Source organism: Wyeomyia smithii, chromosome 2 (genome assembly GCF_029784165.1).
Source record: "Wyeomyia smithii strain HCP4-BCI-WySm-NY-G18 chromosome 2, ASM2978416v1, whole genome shotgun sequence".
NCBI classification, from domain to species: domain Eukaryota; kingdom Metazoa; phylum Arthropoda; class Insecta; order Diptera; family Culicidae; genus Wyeomyia; species Wyeomyia smithii.
The window spans coordinates 219,092,347-219,119,918 of record NC_073695.1 but is presented as its reverse complement, the minus strand read 5'-3'; the positions used below and the strand labels follow the sequence as shown (position 1 = coordinate 219,119,918).

The 27,572-nt window shown below is 38.8% G+C and overlaps 1 protein-coding gene across 5 annotated transcripts in view; it reads right to left on the bottom strand.

The window, feature by feature from the left end:
* Positions 1-27,572, bottom strand: part of LOC129720980 (Ig-like and fibronectin type-III domain-containing protein 1) — a 326,155-nt gene that overhangs the window by 35,504 nt on the left and 263,079 nt on the right. For all 5 annotated transcript variants that reach the window (XM_055672974.1, XM_055672971.1, XM_055672973.1 and 2 more), the window contains one exon: positions 12,951-13,124. In XM_055672974.1, the coding sequence (XP_055528949.1) occupies positions 12,951-13,124 (174 nt within the window). The remainder of the gene's footprint in view (positions 1-12,950; positions 13,125-27,572) is intronic.

Here is a 27,572-nt window from a genome sequence, read left to right as displayed (position 1 = left end):
CGATACTGTGGAACGCCATGTATGACGGCGTGTTAAAACTAACACTCCCTCCAGGGGTGGTGATCGTGGGCTTCGCCGACGACATAACTCTTGAGGTCTATGGCGAGTCAATTTGAGAGGTAGAGTTAAAGGCCGCGCTATCAATACGCGTAGTGGAAGATTGGATGCACTCCAGGAAACTGGAGCTAGCGCACCATAAGACTGAAGTTATTGTTGTAAATAACAGAAAGTCGGAGCAGGAGGCATCGATTAGTGCTGGTACATGCACTATCGCCTCAAAACGCTCGCTGAAGCTTCTGGGGGTTATGATCGACGACAAGCTCACGTTCGGGAGCCACGTCGATTATACCTGCAAGAAAGCTTCCAATGCTGTGGCAGCGCTATCTCGCATGATGGCAAACAGCTCGGCGGTCCGTAGCAGCAGGCGCAAAGTCCTTGCTAGCGTGATCACGTCCATACTCAGGTATGGAGGACCAGTGTGGTCCAAGGTGTTGAGTACCTCGTGTCATCGCGGCAAACTCGAGAGTACGTACAGGCTAATGTGCCTAAGGGTCGCGTGCGCATACCGAACAGTGTTGTACGAGGCGGTTTGCGTCCTGGCTGGCATGATGCCCATCAGCATCATCGTCAAAGAGGATGTAGAGTGCTTCGACCAACGCGACACGAGGGGTATTCGCAACACCATACGGTCATCTTCAATGGCCAGGTGGCAGCGGGAGTGGTCCAACACTACAAAAGGTAGATGGACACACCGACTCATTTCAGAGTTAGCATGCTGGATTAATAGGCGCCATGGGGAAGTCCCCTTCCATCTGACACAGATCCTGTCAGGCCATTTTAGGCAGTACCTGCATAGGTTCGGGTACGCCGAGTCCCCTATGTGCCCCGCTTGTAGGGTGCGGAAGAAAGCGCGGAGCATGTGTTCTTCACATGTCCGCGCTTCGAGCGGGTACGGTACGAAATGCTGGCAATAAGTGGGGTGGACACCACGCCAGAGAATATCGTGCGTAGGATGTGCGAAAATAGGGAAATCTGGGATGCGGTCATCACGGCCGCATCACAGATCGTTAGTATTTTGCAGGGCACCAATCGACGGGAAACCATCGATGTGCCCCAGTTAGTTAACGGTTAACTAACTGGCCTGTATAGGCTGCTCTGCTACCCATAGAGGTAAGTGCGAAAAGCACGACGGGCCCTCTCCCTGAAGTAATGCCTAACTGCGGTTCCGGGGAGACCAAGGGCTTTAGCTGTTCAGCTTAGGTTGCTCAGCATGGGTAAAAGCAGGGTGCTGCTAGCCTCTCCATCCTCTATCCAAAAAAATGTGTATCGATCAGGTCGTGCTCATCTTCTAGCTAGAAAAGACGCAGACTTACGGCGAGAGCTATAGACATTAGACACCCTTTGTTTGATCAAGGTTACTATATGATGTGTTTGTTGATATTTCGAAGTGCTTTTTCTCATCGCGTGTGAAAGATGGAAGGTAATCACGTTATTTCGAAAATGCGTGAAGACGCACCCTATACGGAATCGAATGTGATCCGTATACAAATGGAGGCATACGGAATAGCTAGGGTTTGGGCGAATGCGCTTACATCGACCAATTCCTAGCTACGTTACATTCTAAGTAGTTGAATCTTTGGAGCCCTAGTAAAGTCGAGTTTCCTACTCCGGCCAAAAGGCAAATTACCAGTTTTGCATTGGAGTACATTTTCGAATAACATATCTACTTCACGCGCCATTATTATTCAAAAATGGCAGTTTTTGGTTCTTATGTAATGTAGGGCCAAGTAAACTGCCTCGTGGTACACCAGGTACGATGTGAACCGTTCGTTTCAGCTGAAGAAGGCTCTCATAATGCACAAAGAGTGTATTCTTGGTAAATTAAGTATGATATTCTGTGAACCGTGCTAAGAAAAGCATTATTGAATTGCATTATGCATGCAGCTCAGCTCTGGTTGATTGAAATCTGCGTATCTGTGTAGGTATGATTTTTTTAATAGTACGATCCTTAAAGACGTAGTTCTACGTCATAAGCAGTAATTTCAAGCCGTAGAATTCATGATAATTGACTTTCTTTCTTTCTTTTTTGAGACATTTCTAAATAAAACCTCGTTATAAAACCTAAATTAATCCACCTAGCGGTCAGACCCAGCCTTTCTCATTCAAACTTTTATTTGTGAAAATAGATTTACATGAACGCTTCAATCCAATTAATGTATGTCACTCTTTAGGTTCTAAAATATTGATGTTGTAATCTATACATATAAAAATGTCGTCCGGTCTGTTTGTCTGTTTGATCCATATAGGCTCGAAAACTACCGAACCGATCGACGTGAAAATTTGTATGTAGGGGTTTTTGGTGCCGATAAAGGTTCCTATGATAGTTAGAGACCCCTCCCTCTTCTGGAAAGGAAGGGTCCAATACAAATGAAACATACATTTCTGCACAACTCAAGAACAAACCAAGCAAACGAAACCGAATTTGGCATGTGGATGTTTTAACCCTTAAATGCGCAATGTTGATTTAAAACTACATTGCGAATAATGTTTCAAATCAGTTTTTTTAAGAAATAAAATTCGTATAAACAGCCATCAAGGCTTTAATAAAGAAATCAAAGCCTAGATAACTGCTCCAATCTATTATATTTGTAGAAAAAATTAAAATACATTCATTTTGAAACATTATCTCAATGTTTTCTGAAACAACGCTGCGCATTTAAGGGTTAAAGGGTAATAAATATGTCCATAATGGTTCGACGCCCCTCCCTCTTATGGAAGCACATGTTTCTGCAATATTTTCTGCACATCTCGCGAACTAATCAACTAAATGGAACCATATTTGGCAGGTGAATGTTTTTAGTGGTAACAAATATGTTCCATAATCGACCTCAGGCAACATTTTGGATATTGTTTTTGGCACATTTTACATGTGTAGGATAAGTACAACGATACACCGTGCCCCAGTGCTGAGTCGAGAAAATTTTCAGTTCAAAAAGATCTTCGACATCGCTAACCACAGAGCCACGGGGACCACAAGAAAGAAACACAGGAGCTAAATTCGACCACAGATACCATTTTGAATTCTAATATGGCGACTCCCGACTACGGAAAACCAGCGGCAAACGACCAAATACCACCCAATATGGGTATTTTCGGAATCGTAATGATGCACTGGAGCCACAAATCGACTTCAGACATTATTATGAATTGTAGGATGGCAACTTGTGGTTTCTGGAAAACAGCCAAAAATGGCCGATTTCCGTCTAACATGAGTATCTACGGATCTAGAATGATACACAGCAGCTGAAATCGAAAATGATCAAGTAATAGTCCGATTGCAAAACTAATCAATAGGGTCTTATGGGGCAACTAGACCTTCCATTTGACACTGATTTTATGAAAATCGGTTCAGCCATCGCTGAGAAACATGAGTGAGATTAAGTAGTCTTCAAAACAAGTTTCTTGTCATAACTTTTGAACCACAAGTTCAATCTCTATGATTCAAAAGTTAAGGGTTTTTCAGGTAGCCCGTTCATTTGAGACCAATTTTGTTCAAATCGGTTGTGTAGTTTTTGAGATAATGATGTTTCATGATTTTTACATTTTGAAACATAACCTCTAAACTAAAAATCCGATTACAATGAAATTTAAGAGGGTTTTATGGGACAAAGAGACCTTTCATTTGCAATTAATTTCATGAAAATCGGTGTAGCCATCTCTGAGAAAAGTGAGTGAGAATAAATATCTGCACATACACACACACATACACACACACATACAGAAAATGCTCAGCTCGTCGAGCTGAGTCGAGTGATATATGCCATTCGGCCCTTTGGAGCACTTTTATACTTTCGGTTTTGCAAGTGATTGCTATACCTTTCTAGGAGAAAGGCAAAAAAATAAATTATTTACAAAAGTATGCATTCTTATTGAGTTACTCGTGTTTTTTCAGTAACGTCTATAGATTCATCAAAATGTGTGATCAGTAGTGATGGAAATGAGACGAAAACAACTCATGATGTGTACAGATTGTAACAAAGCCTGAATCCCCTCAATCCGTATTGAGATGCTGGTACGTTGGTTTCTGGGAGACAGATAACAGATACATGATTAGAATACATCGGCTCTTATATAGAAGCGAGTCGCTAGTTGTGTTTTTCTCTCCATATTAGTGAACAATAAATTCTTCAACAGCGAGAAGATTGGATGATTAACTCAAAAGTTGTACCTGATTCGTAGGTAGAAACTGAAGCCTTTAGGAATGCATAAGAAAATAAGAATGCAGGTCATTGTATTCTTCGTATCAAAAGGGTTACAGAGTCCGCTTTGGCGAGATCGACTTGAACTGTCCTACAGTACGGTCGCATTTTACCAACAGCTCGAGGCTAAGTCTTAGACTACCGAGCGATATTGAAATTTTGTTTTTCGCTTTCAACAGGCAATCTTCTTGAAAGACTACCTGTTGAAACGAAAAGTAATAATTTTGTTTTTAACGTTAACGAGTGTTTAGTGAGTAAATTTGGTTTGAGATATTTCTAATTAAATTCTATAGTGAAGTGAAAGTGTAGTGAAGTTTTCCAGTTATGCCTGGAAAAAATAAAAAAGCTCGCTTTGATGCGGCTTCAAGGAAACGTGAGGCATCTCCTCCAAGTGACACTGAAATTTCGACTAACAGGTATGATATTCTTTCTTTCGTTGGGGATCAAGAAATTCAAACTTCTCATACTGAGCATAAGGCCGTTATGAAGAAGGTTAAAGTTCCACCTAGTGTGGTATTTGTAGCCAATTTTAAAGCATTTCGATCAGAGCTTTCAACGTTTCTGTCGAATGTGAAAGTTAATTTTCAAATTGGCCGCCAAGGCGAAATTCGTATTTTGGCCGAATCTCTTGATGGCCATAAACATCTTTTACAGTATTTGACTGAAAAGATGTATAAATTTTATTCTTTTGATGCCAAAAACGAGAGACCGTTTAAGGCTGTTTTAAAAGGTCTTTCAAATGACCAAACTATTGAGGAAATTAAAGAATGTTTATCAGAATCACTTGGTTTTGCTCCCAACCAAGTAATTTTGATTAAACGAAAGGCAAATGCCAAAATTAATCAAACTGGAATACACCAGGAAAATTACTTAGTACATTTTGATCGTACCAAAGTAAATAATTTGAAATGTTTGGAAAAAGCACGTGTTTTATTCAACGTATGAATAAAGTGGGAAAATTTCAAGAGACATGAATTGTCAAGCCTATGGTCATGGAACTCGAAACTGCCATATGGCAGCAAAATGTATGATTTGTGGTGATACTGGTCACACGATAGATATCTGCCCCGTGAAAGAGACCACTAATAGTTTCAAATGTGTAAATTGTGGGGGAAATCACAAATCTAATTTCTTTAACTGTCCTTTAAGGTCAAAAATTATTGCTTCCAGACAACGTAGAAATTCTAAGCAACCTGTTGTCAATGTGGGTATACAAAAGACATTCAATACTGTTCAGGCAACACCAGGCTGTTCATATGCCAGTGTCCTTACAGGTAATATTTCAAATTCAAACAGTAACAAACCATTCGTGTTTGGTGCTGAAAAGTCAGCCAGTATTGATTTAGGTAGTCCAACTCCAGAAAAGATTGAATACCTACAACAATCCATGCTGCAGCTAATGTCCATTTTGTTGAACTGTAACTCGATGTACGAGGCTGTTCAAGAAGGTATAAAATTTACAACTAATATTGTTATGAAATTGAAGTTCAGCAATGATTTTAAATAATGCTGTAAATTTTCTAAATTGGAATGCTCGCTCTTTAAAAGCGAAAGAAGATGAATTTTTCAATTTTTTAACAGTCCACGATGTGCATATTGCAGTTGTGACTGAAACGCTTTTAAAGCCAAATATTAAACTAAAAAAGAATCCAAATTACATGGTTCATAGGTTTGATAGAATTGATGTTGCCGGTGGTGGAGTTGCAATAGTTATCCACCGTCGAATAAAACATCGTGTTTTATTGAAACTAAAGTTATCGAGAGTTTGGGAATTGAAATTGAAACAAGTATTGGCACTTCATTTATAGCCGCAGTGTATTTGCCTTTTCAATGCACTGGTGAGCGAAAAAAATATTTCAAGGGAGATTTGCAAAAACTCACAAGAAATAAATCTAAATTTTTAATCATCGGTGATTTTAATGCGAAACATCGATCTTGGAATAATGCTCAAAGCAATTCCAATGGAAAAATATTGTTTAATGATTGCTCGGCTGGATTTTATTCAGTTTTATTTCCAAATGGTCCTACATGTTATTCTTCTATTAGGAATCCATCTACAATTGATTTGGTACTAACAAATCAAAGTCATTCATGCAGTGATTTATTAACTCATGCTGACTTTGATTCTGATCATCTTCCCATAACATTTACTATTTCCCATGAAACTATTTTAAATCCCACTAGATCTGTGTTAAATTATCACAAGACTAATTGGGATAGATATCGTTCTACGATCGAAGAAAATTTGAATGATGATATTATTTTACAAAATAGTGCTGACATTGACAGAGCATTAGATAATTTTAGCAGCTTAATACTCAATGCCCGGAATTTATCAGTTCCTAAGGCAAGAGTGAAATTTAATGCACCAATTATTGACAGTGAACTTCAACTTCTTATACGTTTGAAGAACATACGGAGACGTCAATACCAAAGATCTCGTGATCCTGCTTTGAAAATTATTTTTCAAGAATTGCAAAAGGAAATTAAACATAGATTCACTCTCTTGCGAAATGTGAATTTCATGAGAGAAGTTGAACAACTAAAACCTTATTCAAAACCTTTCTGGAAGCTTTCGAAGGTTCTTAAGAAACCTTCGAAGCCCATTCCAGTCCTTAAAGATGGTGATTGCATTTTTCTAACGAATGAACAAAAATCTCAAAAACTTGCTCAGCAGTTTGAGAGCGTTCATAACTCGAATTTGAACGTAGTAAGTCCTATTGAAAATGAAGTTAACCAAAAGTATGATCAGATCACCACCCAAGAATTTCTTTCTGAAGAGGTATTGGAAACAAACTTGAATGAGGTGCGATTTTCTATATCCTTATTAAAAGACTTCCCGAAAACTCTTTAAATTTCTTGGTAAAATTTTTTAACAGATGCTTTGCACTAGCACATTTTCCTACGAAAAACAAAAATGATACAAAGTTATTTAACTGACTTTATTTAACTGATATATATATATATATATATATATATATATATATATATATATATATATATATATATATATATATATATATATATATATATATATATATATATATATTTGTACGCTTTTTTATATTATTGAATGTTATTTGCTTTCGCAGTTAAGTTAATGTAATTGTAGGAAAATTATTAAACCTACTTGTCAAGGAAAAAAAGGAATAAAACAAAACTTAAAATAAACTTAAAACTATCTTACTGACTATAAAGTGAGCTAATCGTTGCAATTGAGGATTGCAACGATTTTTGTCGGAATTTGTTGATAATTTGGGTTGACATATTTTATAATGTTTCTACATTAGTGAGCCTATGTAGCTCGTTCGTGCTAAACCAGGGAGGACGCTTCAAAATCATTTTCAAAAGTTTATTCTGAATCCTTTGAAGTGTCTTCTTCCTGGTTGCACAACAACTTGTCCAGATGGGAACTGCATATAACATTGCTGGCCTAAAAATTTGTTTGTAAATTAACAGTTTATTCTTGAGACAAAGTCTAGAATTCCTGTTGATAAGAGGATATAAACATTTGATATACTTATTGCACTTTGACTGGATATTTTCAATGTGCTCCTTGAAAGTAAGATTCTTATCATAAATTAGCCCTAAGTATTCAACTTGATCAGACCAATTTAAGACCACACCGTTCATCTTAATAACGTGGTTATGGTTGGGTTTGAGAAATGAAACTCTTGCCTAATAAGAAAAATAATTAACTGTGTTTTAGAAGCATTAGGGGAAATCTTCCATTTCTGCAAGTATGAAGAAAATATATCTAAACTTTTTTGTAGCCGACTGCATATAACACGAAGGCTTTTTCCTTTTGCGGAAATGCTTGTATCGTCACAAAACAGAGATTTCTCACAACCTGGTGGTAAATTAGGAAGATCAGAAGTAAAAATGTTATATAAGATTGGGCCCAAGATACTCCCCTGAGGCACACCAGCTCTAACAGGCAATCTATTAGATTTACCATTTAGATAGTTAACCTGAAGAGTGCGGTCAGTTAAATAACTTTGTATCATTTTTGTAAGGTAAAGCGGAAAACTGAAATTTGACATTTTAGCTATTAAACCTTTATGCCAAACACTGTCGAATGCCTTTTCTATATCTAGTAGAGCTGCTCCAGTCGAATAACCTTCAGATTTATTAGTTCGAATCATATTTGTTACTCTAAGTAACTGATGAGTAGTGGAATGCCCATGGCGAAAACCAAACTGCTCATTTGCAAAAATTGAGTTCTCATTAATATGTGTTATCATTCTGTTGAGTATTATTCTTTCAAAAAGTTTGCTAATAGAGGAAAGTAAACTAATTGGTCGATAACTTGATGCCTCAGCTGGATTCTTCTCGGGTTTTAAAATTGGAGTGACTTTGGCATTTTTACATTTCGTAGGAAAATGTGCTAGTGCGAAGCATCTGTTAAAAAATTTTGCCAAGAAATTTAAAGAGTTTTCGGGAAGTCTTTTAATAAGGATATAGAAAATCCCATCATCTCCTGGTGCTTTCATGTTTTTGAATTTTTTGAGAATAGTTCGCACCTCATTCAAGTTTGTTTCCAATACCTCTTCAGAAAGAAATTCTTGGGTGGTGATCTGATCATACTTTTGATTTACTTCATTTTCAATAGGACTTACTACGTTCAAATTCGAGTTATGAACGCTCTCAAACTGCTGAGCAAGTTTTTGAGATTTTTGTTCATTCGTTAGAAAAATGCAATCACCATCTTTAAGGGCTGGAATGGGCTTCGAAGGTTTCTTAAGAACCTTCGAAAGCTTCCAGAAAGGTTTTGAATAAGGTTTTAGTTGTTCAACTTCTCTCATGAAATTCTCATTTCGCAAGAGAGTGAATCTATGTTTAATTTCCTTTTGCAATTCTTGAAAAATAATTTTCAAAGCAGGATCACGAGATCTTTGGTATTGACGTCTCCGTATGTTCTTCAAACGTATAAGAAGTTGAAGTTCACTGTCAATAATTGGTGCATTAAATTTCACTCTTGCCTTAGGAACTGATAAATTCCGGGCATTGAGTATTAAGCTGCTAAAATTATCTAATGCTCTGTCAATGTCAGCACTATTTTGTAAAATAATATCATCATTCAAATTTTCTTCGATCGTAGAACGATATCTATCCCAATTAGTCTTGTGATAATTTAACACAGATCTAGTGGGATTTAAAATAGTTTCATGGGAAATAGTAAATGTTATGGGAAGATGATCAGAATCAAAGTCAGCATGAGTTAATAAATCACTGCATGAATGACTTTGATTTGTTAGTACCAAATCAATTGTAGATGGATTCCTAATAGAAGAATAACATGTAGGACCATTTGGAAATAAAACTGAATAAAATCCAGCCGAGCAATCATTAAACAATATTTTTCCATTGGAATTGCTTTGAGCATTATTCCAAGATCGATGTTTCGCATTAACATCACCGATGATTAAAAATTTAGATTTATTTCTTGTGAGTTTTTGCAAATCTCCCTTGAAATAATTTTTTCGCCCACCAGTGCATTGAAAAGGCAAATACACTGCGGCTATAAATAGAATGCCAATACTTGTTTCAATTTCAATTCCCAAACTCTCGATAACTTTGGTTTCAAGATGGGGTAAAACACGATGTTTTATTCGACGGTGGATAACTATTGCAACTCCACCACCGGCAACATCAATTCTATCAAACCTATGAACCATGTAATTTGGATTCTTTTTTAGTTTAATATTTGGCTTTAAAAGCGTTCCAGTCACAACTGCAATATGCACATCGTGGACTGTTAAAAATTGAAAAATTCATCTTCTTTCGCTTTTAAAGAGCGAGCATTCCAATTTAGAAAATTTACAGCATTATTTAAAATCATTGCTGAATTTCAATTTCATAACAATATTAGTTGTAAATTTTATACCTTCTTGAACAGCCTCGTACATCGAGTTACAGTTCAACAAAATGGACATTAGCTGCAGCATGGATTGTTGTAGGTATTCAATCTTTTCTGGAGTTGGACTACCTAAATCAATACTGGCTGACTTTTCAGCACCAAACACGAATGGTTTGTTACTGTTTGAATTTGAAATATTACCTGTAAGGACACTGGCATATGAACAGCCTGGTGTTGCCTGAACAGTATTGAATGTCTTTTGTATACCCACATTGACAACAGGTTGCTTAGAATTTCTACGTTGTCTGGAAGCAATAATTTTTGACCTTAAAGGACAGTTAAAGAAATTAGATTTGTGATTTCCCCCACAATTTACACATTTGAAACTATTAGTGGTCTCTTTCACGGGGCAGATATCTATCGTGTGACCAGTGTCACCACAAATCATACATTTTGCTGCCATATGGCAGTTTCGAGTTCCATGACCATAGGCTTGACAATTCATGTCTCTTGAAATTTTCCCACTTTATTCATACGTTGAATAAAACACGTGCTTTTTCCAAACATTTCAAATTATTTACTTTGGTACGATCAAAATGTACTAAGTAATTTTCCTGGTGTATTCCAGTTTGATTAATTTTGGCATTTGCCTTTCGTTTAATCAAAATTACTTGGTTGGGAGCAAAACCAAGTGATTCTGATAAACATTCTTTAATTTCCTCAATAGTTTGGTCATTTGAAAGACCTTTTAAAACAGCCTTAAACGGTCTCTCGTTTTTGGCATCAAAAGAATAAAATTTATACATCTTTTCAGTCAAATACTGTAAAAGATGTTTATGGCCATCAAGAGATTCGGCCAAAATACGAATTTCGCCTTGGCGGCCAATTTGAAAATTAACTTTCACATTCGACAGAAACGTTGAAAGCTCTGATCGAAATGCTTTAAAATTGGCTACAAATACCACACTAGGTGGAACTTTAACCTTCTTCATAACGGCCTTATGCTCAGTATGAGAAGTTTGAATTTCTTGATCCCCAACGAAAGAAAGAATATCATACCTGTTAGTCGAAATTTCAGTGTCACTTGGAGGAGATGCCTCACGTTTCCTTGAAGCCGCATCAAAGCGAGCTTTTTTATTTTTTCCAGGCATAACTGGAAAACTTCACTACACTTTCACTTCACTATAGAATTTAATTAGAAATATCTCAAACCAAATTTACTCACTAAACACTCGTTAACGTTAGAAAACAAAATTATTACTTTGCGTTTCAACAGGTAGTCTTTCAAGAAGATTGCCTGTTGAAAGCGAGAAATAAAATTTCAATATCTCACGGTCGGTTTAATAATTTTCCTACAATTACATTAACTTAAATGCGAAAGCAAATAACATTCAATAATATAAAAAGCCTACAAATATATATATATATATATATATATACATATATATATATATATATATATATATATATATATATATATATATATATATATATATATATATATATATATATATATATATATATATACAGAGCGGGGGCCTAGTGTGGTTGGTAACGTCTCCGCCAACCACGCTCGACGCCTGGGTTCGAATCCCACCGCCGACATAGGTATCGATGGTTGTGAGGTGGCGTGATCCACTCACAACCAACCCAACTGGTCTAGATTCAATCCTAGCCGACACCGGGAGATTTTCTGAGGCGAAAAATCTCTGGGATCACGCCTTCCATCGCATGAGGAAGTAAAGCCGTTGGCGCCGGTCCGTTAATAAACGGGTCGTGAGTTAGGGTCCTGGGTGTGGAGTCGCCTCCCTGGGCGTCGGTGATTGGCCACAACAGTGGCGGAACTAGACCGACGGAAAATAAGCGAGAATAAAAAAAAAAAAATATATATATATATGTATATATATATATATATATATATATATATATATATATATATATATATATATATATATATATATATATATATATATATATATATATATATATATATATATATATATATATATATATATATATATATATAATAGTGTTGAAATGTCACCATTTGTGGCAGAACACACAATATTAATTCTGAATAGATATTAGTACATAAATAAATCATTACAAACAATCCCCCCGCCCCCCCCCCCCCTTTAAAAAAATAAGAGTCCGCTTTGGCAAGAATAATTCAATATCATCGGACTCTTGGCAAAAAAGTCCCTAGCCAGAGAGACATTTGGTTGAAACTCTCCACGCTAATGAAACATATGAAATAAAATTATCGCATGTGTGGGACAACAGGTAAATTTTAATATATATATTTTTTTGAAAGTTGAGTCTCATTATTTCGTAAAACTAGCTTTGAGTGCTCCACCTAAACCTTATTCCCAGGCAGTGAAAAAAAATTGCTATTGAGAAAAGTGTCATTCCCACACAGAGCCAGCGGTCAGCTAGCCATTTGTATATTCGCTTCACAGATCCCGTTCCTCATTGGCGGTACCCACATACCCTGCAACATTGAACCGCCACTGCTTCGTCATTGCTCGCTCGTTGCCGAGTTAATGAAAAATGGTTATTGCTTCGGGGGCTCAAATGGCCGTCGCGTTCATTTGGCAAACAAAAGTGCTTTCAATGTTGACTTTCCCGTTTATTCGAATCCATTTTTTACCGGCTGTCGACTATTTTTGCCGCATGCATGAAGCGAAGAACGACCCGGAGCTCTCTATGGTGTGAAATTATACGGCACCTTTGCCGCAATCACGAACCTCACCCGTGAGCAGATATAATTTCATCTAAATCTAGAATATACGCTATTTTGTCGCGTAGCAAAGGTTGCGTTATGTACTTACAGTCATCGTGAAGAATACTAATGCGTTTGTCGCTCGTGACGCGGTTCATGCCCGCCGACAGGATCTCGTTGGGACCTTTCCGCCAGAGTACGGTGTCATTGTTGTACGGTGTCATTACGACGCAGGTCAGCAGGGCATCTTCGCCCTCGTGAACCACCGACGGACCGCCAGTGCCTGTAAGAAAAGCGAGTGAAAAAAGAAACTTTAGATCGGACTGTCCAAAGTGCTACCCATCATTATAACACGAGCGACCGGGGTTGGGGGTGTGAGCAGTAAAGTCTTCCAAATGGCCATGATAGGTTAGCTCGTTGCGTCTTAGATTACATTGCTTTCGTAAATTGCATACTTCCATTTAATGCCAACTTGCCGGTGGAGGTTGGGGATTCATGAAAGAATTCCCCTGGTAGCAATCAAGTTACGGGTGCTCTTTTATTGGGATTACAATCGAAACGCGGGTAGAACCTAATATTTTCTTCGGCGAGGGATTTAATTAAACTCTCAATAAAGATGTTATGATTATCAACCTGAACCAAATTTGAAACATTCAAAGTTCAGATTTCAAAAAAAAATACGTTTTGTATTGCTATCTGAATATCGCTCAGCAGGTCAGAAACTGAGAAAATAGTACATTGCACCCCGATGTATCTTCCAATCAACCAGCATCTGGGGGGAATATCGTTTTTGAAACCGCTCGTCACGGAGAAAGAATGTAGCCTCGCCCACACCCGATGACACCTTCTAAGTGCTTGCACCTTCGTCATCATCGTCAACTCTTCGGTGCTGTTCCTACCAGAAGTGAAAGACACAATCAGCAGAACAACAAAGGCCATCCTGTCACACTTGGGAGCAAATACTTGACTTTGGCGAGGCAACAAACGATGCGTCGTCGTCGCCACCGAACAAGTGCCATGTGGGCAGGCAGAATAGAGAAGGTAAAATCCTTCGCTTTCCTAATGCTTGACGACGGTTGAAAAAATATAGAAATTTTCCAAAGTGCGAACATCAGAAAAAAAACTGGTTAAGAAACGAATACTTCAAGTCGGGTGGGGTGTACGAATACGATGGATTTATAGCATACTTTCTTCGGTTCAACACGGCGGATGACATTGATCCTGTTACGTTCACTGAACAGGTATGTGAGCACATACGTGATAAGTAACATCCTATTTTTTTCCGGTGTTAAGGATTGGTATCTTCCTGAGCAGTTTAACAATGGAGAGGAGTGGAAATCAAAAAGGGCTGAACAGCGAACTCGAGCTGTTTCAGTTGACGTTCCTCCACCCGATGTCAGGAAATTGTGATAGAATCATTCAGACTTGATTGGATGGGGCTGCTCGGTGTAAGTATGGTTCATTGTTACAGGCAAGATTGTCATTTCTCTGATAGTAGTTTTTCTCCTCTTCTGCTCCGAATACTGTTTCAATGGTTCGTTTGTCGCATTTTAAAGTAGTTTGAACCATGAAGCGGAACTGCTAGCCCGTTTTACGAATTGTAAATTCCGTCTCAATGGGGAATTAAAACAGGACAGTGAGTGACAAATATGTTGCATTGTTTTTGTGGTTTATCGATTTTCTTCTGTAAATATCGTTCTTTGTAGATGCTGTTTAAAAACACGTTTGTTGTTTAAACATTAGAAACATTATAACTGCTAGATGGTTTGCGAAAAACAAGTTTCTCTAAAAAGATTATAGCTTTTGAAGCATTTCTGTTAATTTTGGTGCCCCTAGTGAATGCAGAGGTGCGTCAAAATGCCGCAGAGTCATTGCTCGCAGGGTTCGTCGCTTCTACGTTTGCTTACGGGCAAACTCATTTCAGTCTCTGGTGCTTTGCTAGGCGTACCAAAATTCACAGAAATGGTGAAAAAGCTATAATTTTTCTTTCCACCAGTTTGAGCTCTAGGGCAAAATCTGTGTATACCAGAGTAATAGTTGCAAAGTTAAAAAGTCTAAACTCAAAGTTTTGTGATTCACAAACTATGATCCAGACAAAAGGGGTTTAAAACCTGTGTGCCGAAGAATTTAAAGAATTTAATTATAAAAGAATTGAATGGATTGTGCGCAAGTAAAAGTATAAATATAGAATGAACGGAATAAAGCATCGAAAAAAAAAATTCAAGTGAAAATATCTTAAACATGATACTCAGTGGTTTTTAAATCTGAAACAACGAATACATTAGTAGAAAAAATGATCAGTTCGCTGTTAGAAAGCCTAACGTTTGTTATTTAAATTTTGTACCTAAAAGGTTGAATAGTTGCAAAATTTTTATCAACAAAATTTTCAGTAAATTAAACTCGAATAGTTAGGAAATCGAAAGTTTAGTCGATGAAACAAAAACACAGCGCCAGGAATTCTAAGCTCAAAATTCTGCTACACACAAAATATTCCACAGCCAACAACTTGAAAGCCCCTAATTTGCAGAGCAGAAAATTCAAAGCATTCCCAACAAACAATGTTGTTGATTTACAGCTTTTGAAGCTACTATTAAGCGGGTTGCCGCTGTGCTCAATAAGCTGTAATACAAATATAATGTTTTTAAAAAAAATATAACAAGAAATTTTATGTAAAATTTTCGAAAAGTGAAAAGACTGATCTTCGCAAACTTTGATGAATCGAAAACTAAAATGATGACAAATTACAGATGAAAAAAAGTCAAGGAAGATAAAGGTAAATGCTTTGTTTTTAGGATAATGAGAAGCCAGAAATTCTCAATTCAAACTCACGAAGTTTTCAAAATTAACACTGAAACAGTATGACAATTTAGAGTTCAATAGAAAAACATTTAACAAAAAGAAAAAAGCAATCAATAAATTACACGTTTAAATTCGTAGAAATCGAGAAGTATTTAGACTAGAAATCATAAGGTTAAATATCAACCATTCGAAAAGAATTCGTTTTTAGGTAAAATTTGATGAAAGTTATAAAGAATAAATTGAAATACCGTCTGCCGGGGTGAGATTAAGCCACGGGGGTGAGATTGAGCCAAAACGGGAAATGTATGTAATCTGTAATACCTCAAATTCAATACTTTATGAAACATGACATAGTTATTCACAACTTAAAATGGAATATAGATAATATCAGTGAACTGTTTCGCTTAAAGAATGTTTCAAAGTACAGGGTGAAAAACATGCGCAAATAACGTTATCAAGAAATGTCCCAGGAAAACCAACCCGATCGAGAAATCACATCAACTTACTGCTCAGTTGGTACGTTAGGATTTCGTCTCCAATGTGGTGAGAAAATATTATGCTTGAACCTGTGCCGGCTCAGAAAATAATGTTTCTCCAAACTGTACACTTTTCGAGCCCTTTTGGGGTGAGATTGTGCCATACTATATTGAACGGCACAGTGTGTGGAATTCACATTCACGACAAAATCATATCAGTATACACCAAAACATATGCATTGTTTACATAGGGTATGTTTTTTTCCCCACAGCATAAGGTATGTTGTCTAGCTATGGTATTCTTTGAAATAATGACTAAAAGCTTAAGAAGCTTACTGTTCTCAATTGTTAGATTTAAATTTCCAATGATTGATATTACTTATGGAATGTAACAAAATTTTATACTCCAATTCTATATAAACTGATGACTTTTAACCCTTAAATGCGCAATGATGTTTTAAACTACATTGCGAATAATGTTTCAAATCAGTTTTTTTAAGAAATAAAATTCGTATAAACAGCCACCAAGGCTTCAATAAAGAAATCAAAGCCTAGATAACTGCTCCAATCTATTATATGTGTAGAAAAAATTAAAATAAATTCATTTTGAAACATTATCCCAATGTTTTCTGGAACAACGCTGCGCATTTAGGGGTTAAAGCGAAGAAGGAGGGTTGTGGGTACGTTTCCAGAGGTTTTGATATCTCCAATGGAATATACAGTTGTCAATGACACATAATAATTGAAACGAAAAGTCTTCTCAAACTTCATGTCCTAACGTTTTCCCTTTTTAGGCCACCTGGAGAAGCCACAATGTGTATAAAGACTGTTTATAAGCCACGTTCTCATAACTAATTACTCTATGTATCAATTTGATCCAGCCATACAATTTTCTATAATTCATATGAGATATAGTTTCTGATCAACCCCCTAAAGCCCCTTAACAGTCCACGTTGTTTATGGTTGTCCCTATACTTACTGTTTTATCATGTTAGTCATGTCGATTATTCGTAGACATACTACTTTTCATTTAACAGGTATTAAATTCAACTTTTTGTTTTTGACACAATCTCACCCCATAGAAGGGGTGAGATTGAGCCAAAGTTCATGTATTTTTAGCAAAATTATAGTTTATTGTAACTTAACCATATTTGTTGTTGTTGTTAACAAAACATTCTAGAATGCATTGGTGTATTTTGGATCGAATTCTTTGCTTAAATGTGTGCGTTATAAGCTTGAGAACAAAAAAGCATCATTTTTTGGCACAATCTCACCCCGGATGACGGTATTCATAATATTATGAATCTTAATGCACACTTTTTCATAAGGCTGGGTTTATATAAGGAAAACGAAAAAAATCATCATTGAAAGCTACGTATGTGAGTATTTTAGAGAATTGATAGTTTGGGACATCTTACCCAACTGATGCGTTTAGTACGATTCTTCCCTACGTGTTTTTGTTGGATGTAGATTCCTTTCTCCCGATCCTATATCACTAAAGCCTCCATACTCCCACAGGCTTTTTTACAGCCCTCACACGGCATCCATCAAAGGCACATAAAAAAAGAGAGGGAAAATGTCTCTGGTGGATGCGGGCTGATATAGAAACGAGCTGTTTGTGTAGTACGGACACGAACGTTTGTATAAAAAACAGCTTCTTCTCTTCACTACATTCGCAATCCCGAAGACATCCTCTAAATAATGCCAAATCGAAACACGGAGTACATTTTTTGTTTCCGTTTGTGGTGCTCTGTTGCCAATACGATCTAAATGTTACTTTGGGACTGCCCATACGGTAGGTATCACGAACAAACAGCAACAGGAAAGAAAAATGCAGATTCTTCCAAATAATACGATTAAGCAAAACATTTCACACACAAAAAAAAACCCAATTTTCCACTAATTTCAAACATTTGAAAAAGTAATTTACCCGCGAATACCATCTCTATATTCTTCTCAAATTTAAAGATTTCAGTCTCAGCTATTCAAAAAAAAACTTAATTTCAGCAGCCACATTCTGCCACTCCAAAGCTTTTTTGATTTTTGGTACAACATGTTGTTACGTATAAACCTGAGAGTATACACCAATCGTTCCGCGGCAGCTTTTTATGACGTCAGTACATTTTCACAAATCCGTAAAGCGCACAGTAGAAAGTCCAGCAGAACTGAAATCATGCAAGATGTATTGAAAAGTATGTTGGTTACATCTGACACCTTAAATTCATTAAACTATCCTAACAACTGCTCAGTAGGGTGGGACAAAAAATAAATGTTAGCTCCCATGCACTTTTCGTGCTCTCTATGGGTCTCATAACAACTGTGTAACTTTTCAGATCGATCAGTGAAACGCCCGATTTGCGCCCGATTTTAAAAGTTTCCATACGATTTTATATGGGAAAATCCACTTTTTTAATACTTATTCTCTAGAGATGTCAAGTTGGCTCTTAAAAAGATATCAATACATGGTATTTGTAGGAAATTTCCCTGGAAAAAATTCTTCTTAAGACCGTAAGGCGCTACGATGCTTGTAGAAACAGCTATTCACCCCAAACTGATTGAATGTCTGACGGACGGCTCACCATTGAAATTTTCCAGCGACACTGCTACAGCATGCTGCTATTGCAAACTTGCTTAAGTATGAGAAATAATTTCGCGTGGAATTAATTTTCAAAGTGTGATTTTTGCTCATAGTATCTTCGGGGAAGCCTCCACGATAAATTCAAGCGATATCATTTTTCATCACATTGTTGAATTTGCAACAGCAGCATGCTGCCATGGTGAGCCGTTCGTCAGATATTCAATCAGTCTGGGGTGAATATCTTTTTTCACAAGCAAGGTAGCGCCTTGCGGTCTTCAGAAGAGTTTTTTCCAGGAAAATTTTCTATAAATATCATGTATTGATATATTTTTAGGAGCCAACTGGGCATCTTTATAGAACAAGTTTTGAAAAAGTGTTTTTTCCCGTATAAAATCGTATGGAAATTTTAAAAATCGGGCGTTTCACCGATCGATGTGAAATATTACACAGTTGTTATAGGACCCATAAGAAACACGGAAAGTGCATGGGAGCGAAAAACTAACACCATCGCTTTTTTCCCATATAACCGTGTCCCAGTCTACTGCTCAGACTTGAGCTTGGGTATATAAAAGAAAATCGCTCTGCGATCTAGTTTATATAGTAATCGAGAGCAATAAGAGTTGTATATGAATGTACAAGGAATGCAGCCAAGCAATTTTTTTGAAAACACCAAACTTCTGTGACTTGAATTTAAGAAGTTAGAAATTATATTTTAGGCGTCGGCCACAAATTACGTAACGCATGAAGGAGGGGGGGGATGGGGGTTAAGTTTACGTTACTTGTTGTTACATATGGGGTGAGGGGTGGGGTAGATGAAACAGTTACGTAACTGTGATTTTTCTTCAAAATCGAAATTTTTTAGGGGTATAGAATTACTAAATTTTAGGAGAGGGAGTCATATTGAACGTTACTTATCGTAACATAGGGAGGGAGGGGGTCTAAAATCTGGATTTTCAGCGTTACGTAATTTGTGTACGGCGCCTTATTAAAATTCGATGGATCAAAAACATGATATGCAAAATGGTAAATCGTATACAATTGATCAACTTCGCGTAATACTTAAAACCTCTATAACATGAACCTAGGAAGTTATGCATTTTTTATAAAACAAAGCTTTATTAAAAGATAACTCATAATCAGTCGAACAAGTTTGTCACACGAGTATTGCGTTTATATACCCGCACGAGACGTGGAGATCGACAGTGTCATAACCGTTTCCAGTCTGTCTGTCAAGTAAGTTTTGAGAAGCGGTGTCGGCTGCTTCAAAAATTATGCTTTTCCCGATATTAAGATATCAGACTGCAAGCAATTGCAGTCCCCTTCTAGCTGGTCTTGAGGCCATCACCTAACAAGCCAGTCGTCGCAGGTTCGAGTCCCGGCCCGAGAGATTCTGTTGGTGTCAGTAGGATCGTAGCGCTAGCCCCACAATAGGGTGTTTTAGGGGTATGTATATTATTTTTTCTTTTGATAAGAAATTTCAAAATAAATACATAATATTCTGACTTTTTTAATTGAAACAGCAAAACTATTGAAAAAATCGATTTTGAATTTTAACAACTGTAAGTGGTTTTAAGACATACCCCACCATCAAGAAATCATGACACAGGGAGGCCAGGTCATTTTTCAAATATCTTCACACTTCACAAAATAATGTCTTTATACATAGGAAATCTGTAAACACGGTCCCCGTTGAAAGTTTACAAAACTTCCAGTAATACATTAAATCGAGTGCGGTTAATCAACCGACTATTAGGCTTCAACTTATTCACACGTGCTCAAATGTTTTCAATATTAAGACATGTCTTCACATCTGGCATCCCTGTCATGACACGTAAACCAGGGTTATATTTTCCACAAGCCAGCAGTAGCAATACTAAGAGGGAGAGATATGCGAAGAGAATGTTGTGAGCCAAACGAACATGTCAAAATCCGAGCCAAACGAACAAGAAAGGTATATACTCTGTGTGCCTGAAGGGCACTGGGTACTGAAATGCCACTGCGACATTCTTGCTGATTGTCTTTTGTGGCGGGCCCCGATTGCTGTGCACAGGTTACGGATTGCTCGTACTCATTGATGGAGTAGAACTGTTTTGTTGTAAACCTGTACCCCAATTAGGTACAACATAGTTGATGAAACTAATGACCTGCCTGGAATTGGAGCTCCATACTTGGTATGGAGTTAAAAGGTAACTTCCTAAGAAGTTGTACCTAGAGGAAGCAAGAGCTTCGCAAGAGCAAAGCAAATGCTCTGAACTCTCTGGTTCAGATTTGCAGAATCGGCAGGTGTCGTTCAACACTACGCCGATTTTCTTTAAATGATAAAAAGCGTGACAGTGTCCGGTGAGGAGTCCCGTGATTATCCGTAGGTCACTACGATTTAGACTAAGTAGCTTTCTGGCGGTTCCAGGGTTCGGATAGATAAACTGTTTAGCTTGTCTACAGCCCTGTGCCTGTTGCCATTGGGATACTATTTCTAGCCCTTCCCAAGTTAGTAGTTCGCTTTTGATAGCGGAAATGGACGTACCCAGAAACGGCTCGGGGCCAATAAACCGCTGAGCTGATCCCTGTCTTGCAAGGTAGTCAGCGTGTTCATTACCCTCGACTCCGCAGTGTCCGGGCACCCAAAACAGAAAAACTGAATTCTGTCGGGAAAGTTCCCGTAGAGTTTCAATGCATTCCCAAACAAGTTTGGAAGCGCATTTGACGGACTTAAGTGCTAGTAGTGCTGCTTGACTGTCCGAGAATATACCGATTTTCGCATGTCTGTAGTTGCGTTGCAGACATATTTTTGCGCAGATATATATGGCATTTACCTCTGCTTGAAAAACGGTGGGCCATTTTCCCAGGGAAAACGTTTCCCTGATACCGGGTCCGTATATACCAGATCCCGTAAGGGATCCCATTTTCGAGCCGTCCGTATAAAAACTGACGATGCCAGGTGGAAGATTAGGCCCTCCATTGTTCCACATAGAGCGGTTTGTTTCAATCACTCTATATGGAATATCCATGTTGGTCCTAACTTCCATCCAGTCGGAGACTGTGGTTAATAGCGGAGTTAGTTTGAACTCCCTAAGTATGCGAAGGTGGCCGATTTGGTCCCCTTCAAGTATAGTTTACCTCCTTTGCAACCTTAGAGCGCTAAGCTCTGCTTCCTTTTTCACATGAAGATGTAGAGGTAGTAGGCAAAGCATAGCTTCCATGGCTGCAGTTGGAGTTGTTCGCATAGCGCTGGGAACCGAAAGACATGCAAGTCTTTGAACTTTTTTGAGTTTGGATTGCGCAGTCACTTCGTTCACCTTAGGCCACCACACTAGGGCAGCATAGGTGATTCTTGGTCGGGCAATGGTCTTGTAAGACCAGAGTGCCAAGTCTGGTTTCAGTCCCCAGGTCTTACCGAACAGAGTTCTGCAGGCCCAGATCGCTGAGATCGCTTTCTTAGCGGCATGATCCAGTTGTGCAGACCAGTTCAGTTTCTTGTCCAGAATAATTCCGAGATATTTGACTTCATTGCTGAAGCCCAGTCTAACTCCATTCAGTATTGGAGGAGTGATGGAGATCGGCCTTCGTATGCCGAATGGAATTAGAACTGTTTTTAAGGGGTTTATGTTTAGACCCTCCTGTAAACACCATGACATGGTGGTATTCAGAGCCGTTTGCATTCGGCTCGACAGAGTTGCGTCATCTTTACCTCTGACGATGGGGACGATGTCATCGGCGTATCCAATGACCTCGTAACCAAGCTGTGAAAGCTTGTTGAGAAGTGCGTCGACAACTAGTGACCATAACAAGGGCGAGAGAACTCCTCCTTGCGGGCATCCCTTGATCACTGACATTGTTACAGACGAATCTCCCAAGGTTGCTGTGATCACTCTGCTAGAGAGCATTGCGTGTATCCAGCTCCTTGAAGTGTGGTCGATTCCCTTATGAGAAAGAGCCGAATCAATTGATGCAAAGGACGTGTTATCGAAGGCCCCTTCAATATCAAGAAAGGCGCATAGCGTCACTAAGCTGTGAAGAGCAGTTTCTGTTGACTTGCCGCATTGATAGGCATGTTGGTTCCTGTTCAGCGGGGAGTCTTTAAGAAACTCATCGCGGATATATATATACATTATTTTCTCCATCAGCTTGAGAAGTGATGAAGTCAGACTTATGGGCCTGAAAGTTTTAGGTAGGGTTTTGTCCTTTCTTCCAACTTTGGGGATAAACACTACCTTCACCTTCAGCCAGTTATCCGGGATATGGCCCAGGATAAAGCTGACTCTGAAGAGGTTGATGAGTTCGGACATGATAACTGCGGCCGATTTTTGTAGAAAGATGGGTAGTATGCCGTCTGGACCTGGAGACTTCATAGGGTCGAATGAGCTTAGAGCCCAGCCTATTGAAGCTTCCGTGAACAGTCGACGGGCCAGCAGGATGGACTCCCTAGACGCCATATGTCTCGAATTGTCCTGTCGCGACCCATCCCTATTCAGTTCTTCGGTCTCTGTCGATCCAGGAAAGTGGGTGTTCATAAAAACCTCCAGCGTTTCCTTGGTAGTGACAGTGAGGCATCCATCCTCTTTCCTCACTTGTCCTAAACCGTTAGTATGGTCTTTGGACATCGCTTTTTGGAGCCGCGTAGCTTCCGGCAGAGTTTGGATTCTTTCACAGAAACTAACTCTGGATTTCCGTTTAGCTTTGCGTAGCTCGGCGTTGTACTTAGTGAGGGACGCCCTGTAGTCGTCCCAGTTAGACGTGACTTTTGCCCTGTTGAACAACCGCCTAGTTTCCCGACGAAGGTCACTAAGTCGATCATTCCACCAGGGTACGTCACGGCATACTGACCGCTGTGTTAGTGGACAGTTAGCGTCGAAAGCATCCATGATTCTGTTTTGTAGATCATTTGCTGCCGAATTCAGGTCAACTGAATTTCGAATGTGGCTGTAACTGAAAGTTCGTGAATCGATCAGGTGTTCCTTAAAGGATTCCCATTCTGTATTCTTAGGATTTCTGAACAGCTCTCTTTTCAGAGGGTTAGCCTCTATATTAAAAACGATGTGTCTATGGTCCGACAAACTAGTTTCATCGGAGACATGCCAATTTTTAATCCTTTCAGAAATAGAGGCGCTACACAGATTGAGATCCAGGACCTCCTGTCTGATAGCGTTGATTAAAGTGGGGTTATTCCCTACATTACATACATTGACATCGCTAGAAGTAAGGTATTCAAGTAGGTACTCACCCCTGGTGTTGGTGTCCGAGCTGCCCCAGATCGAGTGGTGAGCGTTGGCATCGCAGCCGATCAGAAACGGCTTGTTGATGGCCTTGCAGTACCGCACGAGCGCAGCAACTTCGGGTGGCGGTATATCACCTTGGTCGCCCGGGAAGTAGGCCGACGCGACAACCATTTCCTGCTTTCCTCTGGTTGTCGGTACTTCAACCGTGACGGCAACGACGTCGCGTTGGATAAATTCTGTAATAGGTAAAAATTTTAGTTCTCTATTTAGCAGAATTGCAGTCCTTGGTTTGGACTGCGTGTCACAGTAGATTAACCTACCGTTAGGAGCGTTGAGTCCGAGAGCTTTGGATTCGTTGGTCCACGGCTCCTGGATGAATGCAGCCGCTAGCTGCTTTTGGCGAATCTCTTGCAAAGAACACCCGAGGCGCCTTTTGCGTGATGGAGATTCGCTTGCACGCAGCGAAGGCTGCTCACTTTGCAGTGAAGTTGCCGTCTTTGTCCGGATCGGAAGATGATCCTGGTATTGGCTGACGGCTGCCAACAGCGGTTTAGCTGGTTGATGGAAGTTGCTCTTCCTCACTGTTCGGCTTCGGTTGCAGCAGTCGATTGGCAACAGAAGGTCGTCGCGCACACTGTGGCGGTTTTTGACTCCGGGGGGTGCGACTGTTCGGTGGTTGATGCTTCACACTCTTGCGAGTCTTCGGCGGAACCGTCCAAGCAGCCGCGGGGTTGCGTTGTTTGGGTGGTGACAGGGCACTCACGGGGGAGCATCCTGCGCGTACCTTCCCAACCACAGGGTTGCGTTTGGGTGGTTGTGGGGCACTCCCGGAGGAGTTTCCCACGCGAACCTTTAGCCCATTCGCAGGATCGCTTTGCCTGGGTGGTGGCAGAGTGCTCCCGGAGGAGTTACCCGCACGTACCTTCCCTGACGTTGCGAAGGAGTCTTTCCTGCCAGTGACGTTCGGCCTCCCGCTTACCTTTCGGATGCGTGCTTTGCCGAAACCGTAGTGCAGTTCATTATTTCTACTCTCAACGAGGAAGAAACAAGAAAGGTAACACATTGAGAGGTATTACAATTAGATACAATAATGGATTATTTTCACACGTTTTTTATGTTCTTTTGCTAAATAATGAATTGGAAAGGCCCCAAATTGCTTTATTACGGTGATTTTAACTGGAGGTTCACAAACCTTTTGTATGGTCGACAAAATAATGATCAATTATGGTGAAAGTATCTCGGAAAGTATATAAAATTGAACAAACATTGGATTTAACACCTTCACAATTTTTGTGATGCGTTCTATTGTTCCCCAGGGCTTCCACCGTCACCATAAGTTATACGAGTCGAATTAAAAAGTTAGTCAACATTGCGCCTTGAGAAGAGATCTGGCAGCTCTGACATGTGAAACCTAGTTGCCAAATTGGCGGTTCTTCTTTCATCGCTTTTCTCTCTCTCTCTCTCTGAGTATCTCTAGCCAGCAGCGGAAATGTCACTTTGCTTACTTTCAGGGTTATATTCCCCAAAAGCCAGCAACAGCAATGTTACTCTGTGGAGGGTCGCAATGCATATATGTCAATTTTCTTAAGGTTCTGTTATTATTACTCTACAGAAAATTGTAACTCGGTGATTTTGTATCTCAGTTTCCGTTAGCAATAACGTTCTGTGTGTTATGGTCATTATAAAAATGAATATATTTCGATTTATAAAAATATAAACTAAGAGAAACGATAACGAAGGGACACAAACAAGGAGCTCTGTGGCCTCAAGGCTACATAGTCAACTTTGACAAGCGGGTGATCGTGGGTTTGAATCTCAGTAGAATTAGACCTTTCGATGTCCAAGGTCTTTATGCATGGGTTTATTCCAAGGCTTCACCACATAGTTTCTTCCACGCTGAATCCTATAGTACCCCTGTTGACTTCCCTTTTGACAAAATAGGTCCCTCTTACATTGAAAACTGACCAGAGAAACGTGTTATAGTTGTTTTCAGGGAATTATAATTATTGCGCGATATTGGCAGAAGGAACGAGGCTTCAATAAGACTCTTGTCAAAACTGACCAGAGGAAAATTAGTTCTCTCCGGTGAGTTGTAAATGGCGATATTGGCAAAAGTAAAAGAGGTTCGGCATAGTAAATCAAGTAAGCTTGAAACGGAAGGGTAGAAATTTACACACAAGCACGGCAATAATAAACACAAACTCTCAATAATGATAATGTTAAGAATAAAAAGTGCGAAATACAGACAACAGTTGGACAATAACTTAACAGATCGAACTTTTTTGGTCGCAGTGATTAGCCCATGCAATGAAAATAGTATCTTAGATAAAAAACAAAAAGTATAGAGAGCGAAAGTTACGAGATTAAAAACAAAATTTCAATATTCGGAAAAAAATAATTTTGAAAGGGCAAAAAGTCGAAAACCCGTAGAGTCGAAAATCTAAATATCATAAATTTATCACTCGCACAATCTAACAATGCAATTTAAAGTTTCTGATAGTTGAAAACAAGCGTATTTGAATTGAAAGGTTGAAACGGTTTGATGGAAAAATGGAAATTTTGAGATTATTGAAGAGAGATGCAGGTTGAAGCAGATTAATCTAAGTTAATACCTAACATGTGGTAAAACGGGATTAGAAAATCAATGGTAGGGCGCGCTCAAGTCACTCACTCTGAATCCCTTATTGCGGTGTAATAGGTGATATGAGTGCGAGAAAAAAATTATGAGATAGAATAGAAGCATACAATTCCATTCCACAGACAGCCAAACGCTCGATACATTGTCTCGAATAGTATATATTTCCGACATCGCCCGGATAAAGCTCTGAAACTAGACACCTTGTTTCCAGTAGTGAAAACAACGGCGGTCGCACGGCAGCGAAATGAGTAGGTAAAAAAAGTAGCTATAAACTTATCCGGGACACAACTCTTAGAATTAAAGGACAAGGCAGGAAGAAAATTCAAGGGAAATTATAGTTGGACATATTGGCAGGAGGGAAAGAGGTTCGGAATAGAGTATATCAAGTAAGCTTGACTCCGAAGGGTAGATATTTACACACAAACACGGACATGGTGGAGTGCAGAAAACACCTGGGTAATATCAGAATAGATCGAATGTTTTTGATGGACCATACAAAAAAGTAGGGAAAAATGAAAATTACAGAGAGCGTAGTATTACGAAATTAAAAACAAAATTCTTATAAGCAGAAAAAAAATATGTTAAAAGCCAGAATATCATGGATTAATAGCTCGCACAGCCTAGATAAAGTTTTCCCGTAAAAAGATGTAGAAGCGACGAACCCGGTGAGGAGTTACTAAGCGGCCTTATGATGCACCTTTATCCATACCAGGGGTACCAGAGGAACACAGGAACGGTTGAGCAGCAATTGTCCTCATTTTTTTCAGTTTTACCTTGTGGGCAACAAACATATCCCTGAAAAATCTGGCTGATAGAAAATCAAAAAAAACTTCATTCCTGAGAAATTTCCATTTGCGAACTCCTTTGTAAGTCTTGTTATTATGCTAAATATAAAAAAGCAGACTTGACTATTGGATTTAGTGTTTATTGTTGTTTCGTTGCGTTTATTTTTTTGGCAATACAATCAAATCGTTTTCTTTGGTCTGTCCATTATTGTTGGAAAAATCATGAACAATTTAATAAA